General features: G+C 40.4%; 1 protein-coding gene across 1 annotated transcript in view; it reads left to right on the top strand.

Moving 5' to 3' along the window:
- Positions 1-19648, top strand: part of ITGAL (integrin subunit alpha L) — a 1030513-nt gene that overhangs the window by 361948 nt on the left and 648917 nt on the right. The window contains exon 8 of the mRNA XM_044086682.1: positions 17069-17222. Coding sequence (XP_043942617.1) covers positions 17069-17222 — 154 coding nt within the window. The remainder of the gene's footprint in view (positions 1-17068; positions 17223-19648) is intronic.

Raw genomic sequence — 19648 nt, 5'->3', positions numbered from 1 at the left:
AAGGGAACATCATTACCTAGAAACAGATGTGGCTCACCTTCAGTCTCACTGCTAGAGGGTAGCTCCCTCCCTGAAGTAGCCACCTCACCAATCCTGGCTTCAAGTGAGCAGACTGTCTGGGTACCCCCAGGCTACCAGAGCCACGTGCTTGTTTCCAAGCCTGACTGCATGTAACTGCATGCACACAATGTACTACATTATCAAACCATTCCCTATTAGGACATCTGCAGGGATATCCTCAAACACACCTACTTGCTTGCTTCCTTTTCCACACTCCCAGCCAAGGTGAACCCTAGCCAAAGGTATTTGGAATGTGGTCCCTCCTAAAGTTCTGACTAGAGTAGACTGCCCAAGCAAGTAGTGCTCCTCTTTAACCATTGCAGGCTTCACAATGGTTAGGTCAAAGGCTGCCTCTAAGCAGTGGCCTCTTTCCAATCTAGTAAGATAGGATATGACCTCTTGTGGTAGTTTGGCACCCTTGTTGTCTGCAGACAACTTACTGCTGGCATTTTGTCATTCCCACTTACTGTCTGTCTTACCTTTATTCCCTACCTTGCCTCCATGGACATCTATATGCTACATGGCCCTACTAGTTACATTTAAAACAGTTAACCCTTGATCCTGGCTGTGTATTTGAACTAGTGGCTTCCCTGTTACTGGCAGACTCTGATGGGGTGGTTCAGGCTGCCCAGCATAGGTTCCCTTAGATCCATGTGCAGCACTGGGTATACCTTTCCTGTGCAGTGATGTCTTGCTTGCTAGGTATAGGTCTCCTTTTTTCCTCAACTCATTTGCAGTATTACATTCTATATCTGCCAACCAGATTCTCGTGTCCTAAGGCAAAGTGCTAAGGGCTTGGTCCCTCACCAAAAAGTCTGCCAGCCCTTCAAAAGTGGTGACCTGACATCCACTCACCCATCTATGAAAGTAAGTGCTTAACTCAGCAATATATTCACACACACTTTCATCTGCCTTGCATCTATGCTCACAAAACATTTTTTCTATAAGCTTCAGGTGTTAGCTTAAAGCACTCTAATAAACAATTTTAATTGTATTATAATTTAAGCAATCAGTATCAGACAATTTACAAACAGCAGTTAAAGCTTTACCATGGAGTAAGGGGGTCAGGAACTGTACCCAAAGCCCTTGGTCAACATTATACTGTTTACATACCCTTCCAAACATATGAATAAAACTATCAAAATTGTCACACTCTGTAAATTGTGGAAGAAATGTATTGACCATTATTGCTTCTGGGGATTGGTTATTCCCTTCCCCATTACCTCCATGACCCTGGTGAAGAGTCAGCATCTCCTTTTCATGTTGCCTCTGCCTCTCATTTTCTTCAACCTCCAAATGTCTCAGTCTCTCTGCTGATTCTAATGCCATCTGTTTCTCATTTTCTTCAGCCAAGAAATGCCACAGTCTGTTTGCTAATTCTAGTTCTAACCATTTGGCCTCCATTTTAAGTCTTTTTAATTCCAGATTGATTTTTAAGTCATCTGAGGCAAAGTTGAACTGTCCATTTACTGAGAGTTGTACATCCCCAAGGTCAGTCTGGTTGTCCTCATGGTTGCTGGTCTGTGATGCAGCTGTGACTAAGGCTTCAATCATTTCTGCTATAGTCAGGTTGGCATGCACCAGTCCTTTCTCTTGGCACATCTTAGCAAACTGGCTCCTTGTCAGCTTCCCATACTCCTCTGCTAACATCCTCACCTGCTCTCCCTGACTAACTAAGCTAACAAAAAAATAAATAAAACTATTGTGATATGGAACACTGAATGTCTACCATGTAGCTGCTTGACAGTACAAACACCTTCTTTAGTGATTACTGTTTACAGGCTACAGGAGTTCAGTATCCACACCACTGAATCCCAATATGTAGATATCCCACCACTGCCACCAATAATTTGATGACCCACCACTGGACCAGTAATGAAGGAGCCTCAATCCTCACCACTGCTAACAGTGGAGAACGTAAACTAGGAGGACAATAGGTACACACACAGTATTTCTAGATGCAGCTCTCTGCATCAAGTGCAATTTCCCTTAAGAGCACACAGTGATGACAGTCAGTCAGGGGCTGGTTTCTCCCTCTTTCTCCAGATCCCCAGTAAGACTCCCCACTGGCACAGCTATCAAGTTGAGATCTCAACTGAGTGGCCAAGCCAAGACCTCCAGCACCCTCTCTGTCCAACCAGTGCTTCGTGTCCCTGCCCAAGTAGCTCACACACACACACACACACACACACACACACACACAGACACACACACACACTCACACACACACACACACACACACACACACACACTCTCTCTCTCTCTCTTTGAGGTTTGATTTACACACTCACACATGCCTAAGAACTGCTGGCACAGGTTTACTAGCTATCCCCCCTTTTTCCCAGACTATAAAGTAGTTATCACTGCCACCAACCAACTCCTTATCAGCTACTTTAAGGCCCTTAACAAAGGGTGTCCAATCTTACTATGTAATATTAATATTAATACAAATGGCAGTTTGACTAAGAGCAAGGCTATTAGGAGTGGCCCACATAGTGTCACTAAATAAATTTGCAAGTACTCTCAAAACGTAAATATCTCTAGACAGATCAGCCACAATGAAAGGTTTAAATATATTTAATAATAAATAATAAAAGAACAAGTGAATACTCAGTATATATTCACAATGACATCAGAGTTCAAAATCACAGGAAATATTTAAAACAACATTGCAGGACAGTCTCAAATAAACAAAGACAAATATCTAAACTAAGCTTTGCTATATTCCTGACTATATCTAAGAGAGTTATTATGCCTTAGAAGCTTACTTACAGAGCAAGACAGATGTATGGTGAATGGTTCTTGTCAGGTCCAAGACAGAATACATAATGCTCTGTCTCTCTCAGAGAGTTCTCAAATTAATAACTCAAATATTACTGCTGGAATAGCTTGCAGAATGACATAATTTCTTGTCATCTGAATCTATCCCAGGTGAAACACCCACTGTTGGAAGCTGGCAGTATTTAGCATCTACCTGTGAAAATGCATAGACCTCGGATCTTTGGAAAATGCTGGAAGTCATAAAACAGTTGCATTCCTTCATACTTTCAGAGGTAGTGATTAGTTCAATCTGAAGACAATACAGAAAGCTTCTCAGCACAGACATTATGTCTCCAGCCTACCCAATAAAGTAATTTAATTTCAGCTATTTTTCTGAAGTTAACCTCCTGTATTCCAGTTTCCACTTTTAAAATATATACATTTAAACAGTTACAATAGTGCATGCACATTTCTCTTCTATTCCAGTAGGGCACACTGTGGTTACATTTTAAGCACAAGCACTTTACAAAATATATTTTTCAGCACACGTCTGGTACAAACCAGTTTGATATACATATTACATACAGTTCTAATACATGTGTAACACAGGTATTTTACACAAATCATTTTGATATTCACCAATGACAAATAATTATTTACAAAATTCCAAATAGATGGGTTGGCAGTATCTCCCTTTCTCACAAGTATATAAAAGGTTAGGAGGGAGAAATAGTAAATGGTCAGAAAATAAGTTCAATTGTAATTGTCAAAGTATAGAATCAATGTAGAAATACTGCTGAATGAGTAGAATAACAGAGGAAGAAGTGAGACAAAAAAGGACTTAAAATAGTGTGGCACAGTGGTGCAGCAGTTAGTGTCGTTGCCTCACAGCAAGAGGTTCTCCAGTTCGATTGTCAGCTGGGATGCCTTATGTGCCGAGTCTGCATGTTCTCCTTGCATTCGTGTGGGTTTCCTCTGGATGTTCTGGTTTCCTCCCACATTCCAAAGACATGCATCTGGAGTGATTCTCCCTGGGCCTCTGATGAAAATGAGCTCTGTCATAGTCAGACTTTTTCAGTAAACAAGTGTTAAATACAATAATTAAAGAAGGAAATAGGAGTACAGAAAATGATAAGTTTGAAAAATAGAAAAAAAGAAGAAGCAATTTGCAGGAACACAGATGAAAGGTTTGTAATGAAGGGAGAAAAAAGTGAAATGACTGGAAAATGGAAGTGAAAAGGTTAGAGAAATGTGGATTGATTAGCTGCAGACAGTGAAGAGTAATAGAAGAACTAATTCAGCAGTGATGATTGGTTGCAATTATCAGACAAGCAGCTGGCATTGGAAGATGGTAACAAAGGTAAGGCGGCACCAGTGAAAATGACTGAGCTTAACCTGGAGGTAGAGAAGGATGGGTGCAGTCATGTGTCCTTCTGGTGATGCTTCAACTGGATTTTAAAGGATGGGAGGTTTTCCAGATGTCTTACTGTGAATGGAGCAGATATTGGATGAACAGAATGGAATGGAATGGAGCAGTATTGTGATATTTATCTTTTACTCAAAGTTGCCTGCTAGTGCAGTACCATTGGAGAAGATTATTCAGAGAAGGATACTTTGCAGATTGCTACAGTATGATGTGCGCTGCTATTAGTTGTGAGTAGATGAGATAGTTGGGTGGTTCCATCCAACTTACCTGTATGAGGGTTGTGAAGTAATGTAATTTGTTTGTTGCTTTGGTTGCAAATGTTGCTATTTTGTTGTAACACTGCTCTAGCTTAGTTAGCTGTGTGACTTGTAAGTGTGTGAAAAATGGCGACTACACATAGAAAATTGGGAGTGGGTAGAGGACTTAGCTTTTCTAACATCATCAGTGAGGAATGGCTTAGCTCTATACAGCAGTCTTAGTTTTTGTTGTGTTTTTCTAATGTCAGTTTGAAAATGTTGGTCAAATTTTAGAGTTTTGTTTATGATGACCTAATAATTTTGTATGGGTGATTATTTCAGTCTGAGTATTACTGGCTTATGTAATGGTAAAGAGTTTTCTGTTGTTCGAGTGTCTCTTAGACATGAATAATATGAGTTTTTTTTTTTTGGAGGCATGAGTAGCAGTTAAGGCTTATTCAACCATTTAGGGATTATCCTTGAGAAGGAATGTTGTTGCTGGTATGAGATTCATACTGAATTTGCAGACTGTGCTTTCAATAGTATTTGATGGAGATGGGTTTGGTTTTAGTGTTTTGCCTCATTCTAGTGGATTGTTTATGGTTGACCAGAAGGTTTTTCGAGTTTTGTTGTGTTTCGTGAAGGTTAAATATAAAAGTACTTTTTTATCTGGCTTTGTGAGAGATTTTATAGGGTCATGTGTCTATATTGCTTGTAGTGTTGTGGATTTCTACTTCTGAGACCTACTTTTTAGGCTCGGTCTCTTTTTCTCATTAGTTGTTAGTTTTTTGTTTTTTTTTTCCGTAAGCTGGGGAGCAGGATGGAGACTGACACGTTGTTTCCCTTATTGGAGTTTAATCACTGGGTGTGTTTAGAAAAGTAGCAGTAACATTTTGTAGAGCTGAATCAAGTAGTTTGTACTTTAAGAAACTGCATGTGGATGAAACCACTGTTATAGGCCTGATCAGAGACAGCGAGGAGGAAGCCTACAGGAATAAGATTGATCAACTATTGGTCTGGTGTGACAGCAACAATCTAGCACTGAATGTCAGCAAGATAAAGGAGTTGATTGTTGATTTCAGAAGATCTCAAGTACCACGCAAACCTCTAGTGATGAAAGGGATGACAGTGGAAAGGGTCAAGAGTACAAAGTTCTTGGGTATTCATATCACGGATAACTTATCCTGGTCAGTCCATGTATTCAGCTCAGCAATGCTTACACTTTCTAAGGAAATTTAGGAAGGCAAAATTACCAAGCTCCATACTTCAGAGCTTTTATAGAGGTGCCATTGAAAGTGTCCTGACCAACAGCACTGCAGTCTCATATGGAAGCTGTAACAATCAGGATCAGAAGGCTCTCAAGAGAGTTGAAAGGGCAGCAGAAAGAATCATTGGCACCTCCCTTACACCTCTGGAAGATCTACACAAATACCAGTGCATCAACAAGGCCAAAAAGATTTCCAATGATCCAATGTATCTTGCCAATGGTCTGTATACTCACCTGGCCTCAGGCAGGAGATACAGAAGCCTGCATTGTAAAACCACCAGACTAAAAAAACAGTTTCTTTCCACTCTCCATTAGACTGTTGAACTCTTGGGAAAAACGAACTATGATGTCTGTTACATAACTAGCCTATCAAGGGGCTTATAGTTTGTAGATTCATAGGTTGGTACTAGGCTATTGGCTATCGCCCTTAGGGCATATACAAGCCTAGCCATAACAATTCCCTGGCTATTTCTTCACAAACCCAAACTGGGTGGGGTCCAGTGTTTGAAGGTTGCCAATGTCTTTGATTATAAGTTCCATAATAATATGTTCCATGGCCTTGCAGATCAGGCTCATCAGACTGATGGGGCGATAGTTCCCGGGATCCAAGGTGAATCCCTCCCTTGTGGAGTGGGATAACTGTTGCTGTATGCCACTCAGTGAGAATGAAGCCTGAGGTGCGGCTATGATTAAACATGACACTTAGGTGAGGTGCCAGTTCATTTTGTAGTTCATGTAGTACACAGCCCGTGATGTCATCTGGTCCCATGGATGCTGTATTCTTAGCTTTGGAGAGTGCGATTTTTTACCTTAGTGGCCGTTATTATCGGAATTTGGCAATCTTCCGGTACTGAGATGGGCCGTTTAGCGGGTGAGAGAGGGGTGAAGTTGGCATTGAATTGATCTGCCAGGATATTGGCAATATCCTTGGAATCAGTATATTTAATGCCATTCTGTTGTAGCTCAGAGCAGATCTGAGCATTGCCATTTAAATTCTTGACATAGTTATAGAATGCCTTGTGGTTGTCTTTAGAATCATTGGCAATTTTATTTTCGTAACTAGCTTTACTTTATTTTATGGAGGTGCAATAACTAAGTGCAATACTAAGGTAGCTCACCTACACACTGAAGGACTGTAAAGTGCAATATACAAACTGTGCAATAATTCAGTCTAATCATAGATATGCTGCTATTGTTTCAGTTTCACTTTGACAATATTACCTTCATATTCTTCTTTGTCTCCTGTTGTGGGATGGGTGTGGGTCACCGCTGTCCTACTTTACTTACAAATTGCTACTTATTAAATTTCTACTGTGATGTTTTATTATTTTTTCATTTGGTAGGATGCCTGTTTTAGCTATATTGTTAGGATAAGAGGTTACAATCTATTCTAGGGTAGAGGAAGTGTTAGAGGGTTTGTTGTATCAAGTGGGTAGGTTTATGAGTTAGTTGAAGGTGAAGAGTCTAACTGATCTAGCAGTTTGTATGTTGCCAGTTAATATTTAGGTTGCCTGGAATGAAAGTTTCATGAGATATATGAGATGATACCCAAGTATCTCTTTGGTAGTGGGTATGCTATTGACGGGTGGAATACTTTGTGTTATAAAGCAGATGCCCTTGTGGATGGAGTTTTCAAAAGGATATGAGCATTTCAGCATTGTTGAACTGGGGTAGTAGGTGTGGGCATATGGATAATTGTAGGTTATTGTGGCAGATAAATGTAAATTCACTGGCTTTTCTATTTGATCTGTGTGTTCTTAGGATACTGTAACTTGGAAGAGTGTATTTGTCCTTTGCATCTGGTTTTAGCCACGTCTCCATTAGTATGAGGATATCTGGTAAATTTGCGAACTATCCAGGAGTGAAATTCTGTTGAATATGCTGCTGATATTCATACTGACTATTCTGAGTCATGAGCCTTGATTATTTTAGACTGTGATGTGAGGAGTCCAAAGGAATATTTAAATGTTCCACTTATTCTGTTAAGGATAATATAAGGTCTTTTCTCTCTTAACTGAGTCTTGCTCGTACCTTCTAGTGTGTTTAGTATAATTGTTAGTATAATTTTTACTAAAATTTTTATAGTTTATCACTTTATTATTATAATTTTTTTCTTTTGACCAATGCTGCTTCTGTATTGTGATTTTTCATGTCTTTTTATATTGTTAACTTTGTCACTGTTCATGCTTGGAGCTTTTCTCCCCGGGCCTCTACTGAAAATGGACATATATCCAGTTAGACTAGCCCGGTCAATAAATGTAAAATAAAAATAAATAAAAATAATATATAATTATCAACCATGGGATGGGTAAGGCCAATCTCTAACCAAATGGGATAGGTTTTTTGAGCACAAAAATGGAAATTATCTAGGCTTAAAATGGCCCACAAGGGCAGCTAGTCTAGTACTTACCTATGAAGCTATGAATGAGTTTCCCCAAGTTTGGGATATATATCACCAGAATGTTGTAAGGTTTTATGTTTGTGGGTGTCAGAAAAGTTGAGCTTAGATTTTGATTTGTATTTGCTATGAAATCTGGGAGCTGAAGTTTTAATATGTAAGTATTTGAGATTATAAAGTTGCATTGCCTGTGACATAGAAGGGATTAGTGGATATGGTTTGTTTTGTAAGGACTGTGCTGTGTGATGTAGTACATATTTCAATCTAAAGGTTGTCTGGGCTGTGCAAACTATTGTTGTAACTGCCCAAGACAGGTGGTGCTAAGGATGTCACAAGCCATTACCAATGAAACAAATTTCAAGAGGAACAAGGAAAGTGGAAAGTAGTATTTAATAGAATCGAGCAGATAAAGCGTTGTAAGTACAGTGAACAGGACGGTACAAACACAGTAAGTATATACAAGTAGATGTTCATTTAAGTCTGTGCAAAACAATCAACCAAAGGATCAATTTCCTTGATCAGACTTTTATTTAGATGGGTGCTTTCATCACTGCATCGACTTCATCAGATGTGTTATATACGTGTGAGGTGGACGACTGGTATGGTATAAGCAGGGGGTGCTATGAGATGAAGTCAGATTGGGACAGGAGACTGGGAGTTAGTGTGATGTAGAGGGTATGTAACATACTAGGAGGGAAGTAACTGCAATGTTTAGAAAGGAATAAGGAAGTAACAGTATTTGGCAAGAAAATGATAGTGGTGAGTGTAAAACTAGTGGGCAAGGAAGCACTGAAGGAGAAGCGATAGTGAATCGCTAGATAGATTGTAGTAAAATAAACATGGAGGATAGCAGAGATGATGGAGTAGAAAAAGGAAGTACAGCGCTACTTGGTTAAGGAATGATGATTACTATGGGAGGAGTTTTAAGATGGTGAGGAAGACCATAGTGAAACTGAGGAAAGACTACAGTAATATAAAAAAAAATGTGAGTTTGTGTTTGGGCAGAATTAGAGGAAGTAATATGCATGCCAAGACAGGTAAGCAGGGAGAGGTTGAGGAGTGATTAAGGAATTTCGAAAAAAATAATGTAAAGAGTAAAGTAGAATGGGATCACTGATGTGGGGAATTATACTGATCAGGTATCAGAAGTAGTAAAAATGGTAACAGTATATCAAGACCATTAAGACGAGATGTCTTTATAGTGGTGGAGTGTAGGGCCCAGATTGTATGAACTGTAATGGTTTTGGAAGCACAGGAGAAGTAAGGATAGGTTGTGTAGGTAGGAACTGTCAAGGGCAGGGAGGATGGAAATTGTTAAGGAATTAGATACAACTTTTGTCATCACTGTCAATCTAGTCTACCTTACTGGAATACTCAATGACACCCCCCATGTTGCCTAATTTACTCATCTTGTTTCCTCAGTACACGTAATTCCAGCTTATCTCACACACTGCTGCAGCCATATTTCTGTTATTCCTATAATAACTATTCTTCCCACTACAGGGAAAACATGTAACACTTAATTTTTCACTTGGGCTTCTGGCATTCCAAAAGTCACCTAGCAATCACCACTACCCCCATCCTCACTCACCTAGCACTCACCACTACCCCCACTCTCACTCACCTAGCACTCACTACTACCACCACCCTCACTCACCTAGCACTCACCACTACCCCACCCTCACTCACCTAGCACTCACTACTACCACCACCCTCACTCACCTAGCACTCACCACTACCCCCACTCTCACTCACCTAGCACTCACTACTACCACCACCCTCACTCACCTAGCACTCACCACTACCCCACCCTCACTCACCTAGCACTCACCACTATCCCCACTCTCACTCACCTAGCACTCACCACTACCCCACCCTCACCTCATCTAGCACTCACCACTACCACCACCCTCACTCGCCTAGCACTCACCACTACCCCCACTCTCACTCACCTAGCATTCACTACTACCACCACCCTCACTCACCTAGCACTCACCACTACTCCACCCTCACTCACCTAGCACTCACTACTACCACCACCCTCACTCACCTAGCACTCACCACTACTCCACCCTCACTCACCTAGCACTCACCACTATCCCCACTCTCACTCACCTAGCACTCACCACTACCCCACCCTCACTCACCTAGTACACACTACTACCCCCAACCCTCATTCACTTGGCACTCACAACTACCCCACCTTCATTCACCTAGCACTCAACACTACCCCACGCTCACTCATCTAGCACTCACCACTACCCCATTCTCACTCACCTAGCCCTCACCACCTCCCCACCCTTATTCACCTAGCACTCACCACTACCCCTACTCTCATTCCCTTTTACTGAGTCTGGTCCTGCTTCTTTCTCAGACGTAATGCTGTTCCTATCACCACCCCCATTTCAGTGTAAAGGGGCTGTAAATGTAGTATATGTCTAAAACACTGGACATAACTAAATACTGAAATTGAGAGGATTGTAATGTAGAGATCATGACCTTTGCAGACCCCAACTACTTTGTCCTCTTCCACCAGTGCTACAAAGACCACTGTATACAGAGGTGAAACAGCAAGATGGGAAGGGGTGGACACGACAGGCTTTGTGCAGCCAAAGGTATGGAGAGGATCAGAAACACATTCTGACAAGTTTGGGACAACTGTATGCTGTGTACAGCCATTAATCCATTGTTGCTGGATGCCTTGGGCAGGGTGTATGACATGTGTGGTCACAGACTGACTAAGGAAATGTGGTTTTGAAAAGGTAGGCACTCTGTGTTATTACTGACCGACTCCGCAACTGTGATTCTGAAAGTCTAGGTGGCAAATCAAATACACTGACCCACTAGAAAGTTTGGTTGTGAAAGAGTGGGTGTTCTGTATGGTCACTAATCCACTAGGGAAGTGTAGCTATGAAAGGGTAGGTATTTTCTGTGATCACTGACCCACTAACAGGTGTGTTTGTAAAAGATTACTTGTTATGCACGTGGCTACTGACTCTAAGGAACTGAGGCTGAGAAATGCTGAGTGTTGTAAGTGGGTTCTAGTCCACAGGGGGTGGTCACTATGTGTGGTCAATGACCTACTAAGAAAATGTGATTGTGTCAGGATGACTGTTGTGTGTTATAACTTGTATACAAGGGAAATGTAGCTAGATCAAGGTGGTTCAATGCTTGGGTGGTGTCCCAATGTGACAGGGTGGGTGGGTATAGGTTGTCTTTCATATATGGTTATTACCCCACTGTGGTAGTGTAGCTATGATAGTGTGGTCACTAACTAACTAGGAAGGTGTACCAGGGATGGTGTGGGTACTATGTTCATGTGATCAGGGTACTGTGGCTTTGGATAGGGTGTGTGATGTGTGGCCACGCACTGATCCATTATGGAAGTTGTGTGTGTGTGTGTATGTGTGTGTGTGTGTGTGTGTGTGTGTGTGTGTGTGTGTGTGTGTGTGTGTGTGTGTGTGTGTGTGTGTGTGTGTGTGTGTGTGTGTGTGTGAGTGCGTGCATGCGTGTGTGTGTGTGTGTGTGTGTGTGTGTGTGTGTGTGTGTGTGTGTGTGTGTGTGTGTGTGTGTGTGTAAGTAACAGAAGCATGGCATGGAACAGGGTGGATGTGATGTTGCATGTACTCACTATATAAATATCATACTGGGCATTGGACAGTGAAGGTGCTATGTGCTGTCACTCATTAGTGGGGGAACTGTGGCCTTGAATAGGTGAACATTTTATGTAGGTCACAGACCCACTACAGAAGGAAGGAAGGCTGGGACAGGATGCAGGCTGCTAAGAATCACTGACATATTAGAAAAAGGGGTCTGAGAAAGTGTAACCTTGAGATCTATGTGGCATCACTAATATATAAAGACAGCTGGTACAGGGTGTATGGTATATTGTGCCACTATTGCATGGGGGAGGTAACTGAACAGGCTGGGTGGTGTGTGGGATCACTGACACATTATATAAAGGAGTCTGGGGCATGGTTATGGCATGTGAAGTAAATGATGCATTATATAAAAGTTGCTCAGACAGAGTAGGTGCTGGGAGGTCACTGCAACATTATATAAAGGTGACTCGGACAGAGCATATGGTGTGTGGTGTTATGCAGGGTGTTACTGCAGTGGATGAAAAGGTGTCTGGAATAGGCTGGGTATTGTATGGCCACTGTCACAATTTATAAAGGCAGCTGCCTGTGACAAGGTAAAAGGGGTGTGGGTTCACTCTCACATTATGTAATGGTAAACAGGACAGACTGGTTGTTTCTGTGGTGTCACTCTCACATTACATAAATGCAAATGGGATAGGATGGGTGATGTGTGATGTCACTCTCAAATTATGTAAAGGCAGCTGGAACAGGATGAGTACTGTAAGAGGTCAGTCTGTCATTATATAACATCAGTCAAGACAGGGTGGGTGTCTCACATAATATAAAGGCAGCAGGGATTGGGGGGGGTCACTATCATGTTATATAAAAAAGCTGGGCTAGGATGAGTGCTGTATGGGGATCACTCTAATTTTTATATAAAGGTAGCTGTGATAGAGTGGGAGCTGTATAGAGTCACTCTCACATTATATAAAGGTGGTTTTGATAGAGTGAGTGTTTCACATTATATAAAGGCAGCTTGAACATGATGAGTGCTGAATGAGGTCAGTCTGTCATTACACAACCAAAACAGGGTAGATGTCTCACATTATGTAATGGCAGTAGGGATGGTGGTCACTCTTATGTTATATAAAGGCAGCTGGGATAAGGTGGGTGCTGTATGGGGTCACTCTCACTTTATATAAAGGCAGCTGGGACAGGGTGGGTGCTGTGTGAGGTCACTCTCACATTATATAAAAGCAGCTGGGATAGACTGGGTCACTCTCATATTCAGTTGGGACAGGGTCACTCTCATATTGCATAATGATATGTGGGACACAGTATGTGTTGTGTAGGTCACTGCCCTTAATCTATTTTTTAATGAAATAGTCTTATGTAGAAGGAGCTCTGAAGCTAATGTTGTGGACATGGAGTTTCTTGAGCTCATATACTGGATTTCCTTGCATTTCTTTCTTACACTTTCTGAATACATTGTAACCCCTTTCTTCTGTTCTGACAGTCACAGACTTGGGGCATTTTTCCAAACTGAATTTATGTTGTTATGGTATTAATATTTATTATGTGCTAGTGTCCTTGGATTATGTGCCATGTGAAGCTTTCTATTTTTTTTTTTACCATGAGATCATGATGTCTTATTTTATTTAATTGTGTTACCACTCTAATACAAATATCTCTTCGGGAGTGGGCTTTCATCTTTTACTGCCTTGACTGTTTCAGACAAGGTGCTTTGTGTCTTTTGTATTAGGAGGATTGCAAGTAATAATGTAGACTTTGTCTGTCTGACATCCATCTGGAATATATCTGGTTGAGCCTTGTTTTCCAACTATTGAGTTAGTTGTGTTTTTTTCTCATACATATTCAGTATCTCCTAGAAGTAAGGTAATTTTTCTGTAGTGGCTTTTTAGTGACATTGTTTCTTTCACATTTTACCTGCCGTACTCCAAGGCATGGTTATTGTTTTACATACTGCCCTGTGGTTGTTGTTTTACATACTGCCCTGTGGTTGTTTTTTTAAGTTTAGCTTTCTTGCTAAAATTTTGGTTTATAACTTCAATCCTGGGAAGACCAGGACTGAAAGTGCTGAACATGAGAAACATACTAAGCCCATGGTGTCAGTACCTCGAAGCATATCAGTACTTGAAAGCATTGCCCCACTCTATGGACGAGTGCTCTTAAAGTTCCTATATCTAACATTGTGAGTGTGGGGCTTTGCCCCATGTCATCAGATTTAATGACACACTACTGCAAATTCCAGGAGCTGCTGCATTTATTTTGCAGTCGAAATTTAGTTTTTGAATCTGAGGGATGCTCAAAGTTGCTATGAAGTGCTCTGGGATTATAGAAGGATTCAGCTTTGCTCAGGAGGTTTTCTCTCCCTCTCATATTAAATGGCATTATTCAACCTTGTCTTCTCACTTGATGTGGTCATTCTTGGCCTGCTGGTAAAATAAGAGTCATAACCTGACCATAGTCTGGCTTGACTCTTGCCTGTAGCTTCCTATACTTGAGTAACACAATGTTCAGCTGGGTTTGTTGCCAGACATATCACACACACTGACTTTATCCTTGGCTGGTACTACCGCTGGCTACATTTCAGTGCAGGGGATGCTGGTGCTTAGGTCACTGCATCTGCCTTAAACACTGCAGGTTCTGTTGCATTGAATCAACTCAGCTCTTTGCATGTGCACCCATTCTCTGCAGTGACCTAGGAACACTGATCTGATCGTGATCATCATGAGCCACATAGGCCTGGTCAAAGGTTAAAGTGCATCTGGAGGTAGGAACACTGATTTGATCATGATCATTATGAGCAACATAGGCCTGGTCAAAGGTTAAAGTGCATCTGAAGATAGGAACACTTATCTGATCATGATCATCATGAGATACATAGGCCTGGTCAAAGGTTAAAGTGCATCTGAAGATAGGAACACTCAACTCATCATAACCATCATGAGCTACATAGGCCTGGTCAAAGGTTAAAGTGCATCTGGAGGTAGGAACACTGATCTCATAATGATCATTATGAGCTATGTAGGCCTGGTCAAAGGTTAAAGTGCATCTGGAGGTAGAAACACTGATCTCATAATGATCATTATGAGCTATGTAGGCCAGGTCAAAGGTTAAAGTGCATCTGGAGGTAGGAACACTGATCTGATTATGATCATCTTCAGCTACATAGGTCTGGTCAAAGGTTAAAGTGCATCTAGAGGCAGGAACACTGATCTGATCATAATCATTATGAGTAACATAGACCTGGTCAAAGGTTAAAGTGTACCTGGAGGAAGTTGGGCCTTTTCAATGACAAATGTAGACTGGATGCCCATCACACTGCATACATTCAGAAATCTTACATAAGAAGGCAATGTTCTTGTCTAATGAGATTAATGCCATTTATAATCACCCAGCCAAGCTTTTGTAGCCCACCCTGTCTGAATACCCATAAGGCTTTTCCTTCCTCTCAGTGTGAAATGGCTACAAAATTCTTTGTAGATAAGGGTTGTCAAATTAAGCTCAGTCTTCCTTTACCTGCCTTTAATGAGCCTAGTGGTGTTCAGTCAGAGGCATTCACTCCTACCATGAAGGCTGCCACTTATGTGGCATGACAGTGACCAAGCAAAGGACAGTGACCAAGCACATATCCTGAATGTTGCTGCCTGCAAGACACCTTTCTTCTGATAGAAGTGTGCAATGTGGCATTTAAGATCACTACCTTCCTTCAAGATGGGTGGGATGACAGTAGCTGCTCGCTCCAATTCTCCCCGCCTGGGTCCTCTAGTGCCTGAGCTACTAATGAAACTCCAAACATCGGGGTCATAGTTAGGGCTTTATCCCTCTAATCTCTGGAGCCAGGTGCCTAGATGCTCTTCTAAAGTGGCTATTGGAGCTGACTTAAACTGAGCACAGATAAGGCCAAGATGGTGCTGGTATCTGGCAATGTTCATTCATCTCAGGTTTCCTGTCTGTGCCGTCTTACTTTCAGGGGTGACAATGGGTTGGAAATGATGTCTTCAGAGCGTGGGCTTCCAGTGTTACTGGGTAATAAGGTGACAATGAAATGCAGGGGATTTGCAGTGACTAAATCTTTATATTTTCAGCTTTAGAATGGCTCTAGAAATAAGGAAATGATAACACATTCTGACCTGTAAACATTGACTCACAACCTGCTTTTGTCACGGCTTCACTTCTGCAATACTCTGAATCTAAGGCTTTCTTTTACTGACTGTTCGCTCATAGGCAGTAAAAACTTGTGTGGCCATGATGTTGGATATTATCTCATCTTATGACCTCACCCCTCTTTTCTAAGAGAATAACTCTGTCTGGGTTGTGATTGGTCAGCATTTCAGATTCTGGTTCTTACATGACCAGGGTCAAAGTACTATTACTCCTGTCTATAGCTCACAGACTACTGCCTGCTGGGGATGGGTTAATACTGGTTCTGCAAATAATTCTGGAAAATGCTGGTGATTACATTTTCTACTACTAAGATTTAGTTTCTTGAATTCATTATTTTCTTGGGTAAATATTGGTGAGGCTGAGCTCTCTTTTTTGATCATCCACAAAATATTATTTGTTTAAAACAGTGTAAATTAAAACAAGCCAAGATTTCTTGTATTGGCAGTAAAGTATTTTCATATTTTATGGCAGTGCTTGGTTTTATTGCAGATTGTGCTTTTATATTATGTTTTCCTTTAGCCACACTAAGCTGTTGTGATTGCTTGTTTGATTGAATTAATTATTTATGTATGTATGCATGTATGTATGTATGTACATATTTTAATTTTTGTAAGGTGCCAGAGTTTAACTCTACATGGCATGCTCAGGACAGTACCTTTCCACAACTTTATACTGAGTTGCATTTCATCACACTATGGTTGTATATAAATTAAACTAAATCGGAGATGAACACACAGAAGGTTGACCAAGTCTCTGGCATATGTTGTCTGATTCTGTTGGAGAATCAGTAGATTCTATAAAGGAGGTATTTTTCAGAGGGAGCGGTATAAAATATATGGACATAAAAACAGAGTAGAGGGTTGTATTAACAATGTGATAAAGCTTATATTTCAAAGGAGAGATGATGATTTAAATAAAAGATTTTATGAGTTAGGATGATAAAATCATGAAAGGGTTGCAAGAATTCACTGGAACAGAAAAACAATTCTTTTCAGACATGAGAAGACTTGGATTTGAAGGTAACCAGAATGTACATAACATATTAAAAGCCTGTCTGCTCTGTTTTGCATCTCTTTGTAACACTTCTCTGTATTGTATTCAGGTCCAGACCATTTTCTCCAATTACTTTTCATTTTTGTTTGCTTTCAGGGAAGAAATCTTCATAAAGGATGCTGGTGCACGCAGTAATGCAAACAAGCTTTTGATCACCATCACAGATGGTGCCTCCACTGATACAAAAACAACGTTTGAAGAAGCAATTGAAGCTTGTAATAGAAAAGACATTATCCGTTACGCTATTGGGGTAAGCCACATTCTTTTCTTTTTTCAAGAACTAAACTTTATTTTCACTTTTTTGTCCAAAAATCTAAAGGTTACTTGTAGAGTCACAAAGAATTTAAACGACTTGCTCATTGTTACAGACCGAGACTATGAGGCTCAGATTGAAGGCTTCTGAGTTGTAACCTTGTATTTCTCGACATATGTTGTAGTACCCGCTGGAACATGAGAATAATATTCTGCAAAAGGGTGTTGCCATAAATGTATTTCACTTAAATTACATTTTTGGATATGTTGTTCCTGCAATCTTTGTCTCGTTTTATTTTACGTTTTATGGCAAAATAGGGCAAACAAGTTGTATTACTTCCTCAGATTTGCCCCAGTTTTGTTTTACTGATTGATTTTATCTCTATTTCAGTATTTTATTGATCTCAATTCTATCTTTACATTAATACTTGTTTTCATGAATTCAAGTAAAACAGTTCATTGAAGACATAAGCAAATAGACATAGCATATAATTTTGACATTCTAAACATACCTTCTAATATTAAAATCAGCATATATAAATAAACATTTAGTCATTAAAACAATTATAAAAACACTGAGCACTGAAACTTCAACTTCATTTTCTTATAGACAGGAATTTCCCAAGCAGACGAAAGAGAAGCAGCTAGACCTTGTAACTCTCACTGATTTGAAAAACTCTGCAGGACATTATTTATAATACAGTCTATAAACCAGAATCCCAGTTATGCATTTAACCCTGCTATCAATGGAGGGTGCTCTATTAAAACAGTATTAAAACAATGATGTCTAGGTAAAGAAGCATTAAACATAAATTTAAGATGAAATTATTAATCACAGTCAGCTTGCCTGCAACAAGCATATAGAATCAAACAATTATTACAATAGAGATCTTTGTCACCTCACAGCAAGAGGGTTCCTGGTTTAATTCTTGTTTGGGGTGCCTTCTGTGTAGAGTCTGCATGTCCTCCCTATGTTCGCTTGGGTTTCCTCTGGGGGAGGGTCCAGTTTATTCTGCATTCCAAAGACCTGTAGTAACTGGATTGGACACTCTAAATAAGCCATAAGAGTGTGTGTGTGTGTGTGTGTGTGTGTGTGTGTGTGTGTGTGTGTGTGTGTGTGTGTGTGTGTGTGTGTGTGTGTGTGTGTGTAGTATTGAAGAACAGCCACAGCAGAGCTAGCCACCCAGCTGTTTGATCCTTGGCTCTAGATGATGGTCACTGTTGAAGTGACACCCTGACCCCATGTGACAAAATGGGAAAAACGGGATGTTGATGGATTTATGGATCCTGTTAGTTTTGCAAAAACGTTTTACCTTTTAAAGTTAAGCCAGCTTTGGATATACCTTCTTATCTAGGTGCCAGTCTTTAAGTAAAACTTTAATTGGCTTCCAGATTCAATCTCTGGTTAATTAAAGCATGCAACCCACTCTATGGTAGAACCATCATCCACTATATTAGATGTCAGACAGAATTTCATAAAAAAATGCACCTTTAGTTTTAACCATGTCAGTCCCTAAGGAATACATATCTAACCATCCCTAAAAGTTTATAAAGTCAGCCTAAAGTTGTTTTGTGACTTTCCCTGTAAAAATAAGTATGTTGTACATATACATTAATAATCTGAATTTAAAGTCAGAACTGCTGTGAGAATTAACGAAAGTAATATAGAATAGGGGATCCTCGGGGGGGGGGGGGGTCCCCAAAGAATTGATAAGCAGAAGAACAATAGACATTCACTCAGGTAGTGGTGGCCACTTACCTGGGCAAGGACACATTTAGCCTAGTGTCCTCTGTCCAAATGTCCTAGAGCCATTTCCTGTCATGCATTACTGGAGCATAACTGCATCTCCAGCAAATCTAAAAACCTGACTACAGTGTTAAACCCAATTATAAATTTAAAAGCAGAAGTAGTAATGAGGTCATTTTGTGAACAAATACAAAATAAATTGAATAATGCCTGTATCAGGTAGTACAAAAATGAGAAATACTCCAACAACATTACCCCACCCCCGCACTATTAGATAAATTAGAATATAAAGGCAGTCTTCATCCTTCGTGTTATTGTGTTCCTTTCCCACTATACTTCAAAACTCAAAGTCTTTCATTGCTTCAGTCCATTGAATGTAGGTCTGTCCTTTCATACAGGACTATCTTCTGCTGGCAACCATACTTGTATCCCAAGCTGGCTATTAAAGTATCTGTAATTCTACACCTTATCTGGCATTTACAGCTCTAATCATGGTGCCATGCTGACATCAAATATTGACTGAATGAACCAGTCCTTCCCTGATCATAGGCATTAATATCATTAAACTATCTGACGCAAAGATATCAGACATTCCCAGCATCAATCCCACTCCCACTGTAATAATAGTCATTCACAGAATTAACTCCACTACCTCAAGGATATTTGCCATTCACTGT

The sequence above is a fragment of the Protopterus annectens genome, chromosome 10.part0 (assembly GCF_019279795.1).
Source record: "Protopterus annectens isolate FY-2018-M chromosome 10.part0, PAN1.0, whole genome shotgun sequence".
NCBI classification, from domain to species: Eukaryota; Metazoa; Chordata; order Ceratodontiformes; family Protopteridae; genus Protopterus; species Protopterus annectens.
The sequence above is the reverse complement of the archived record's forward strand: the minus strand, read 5'-3'. Positions and strand labels throughout refer to the sequence as shown.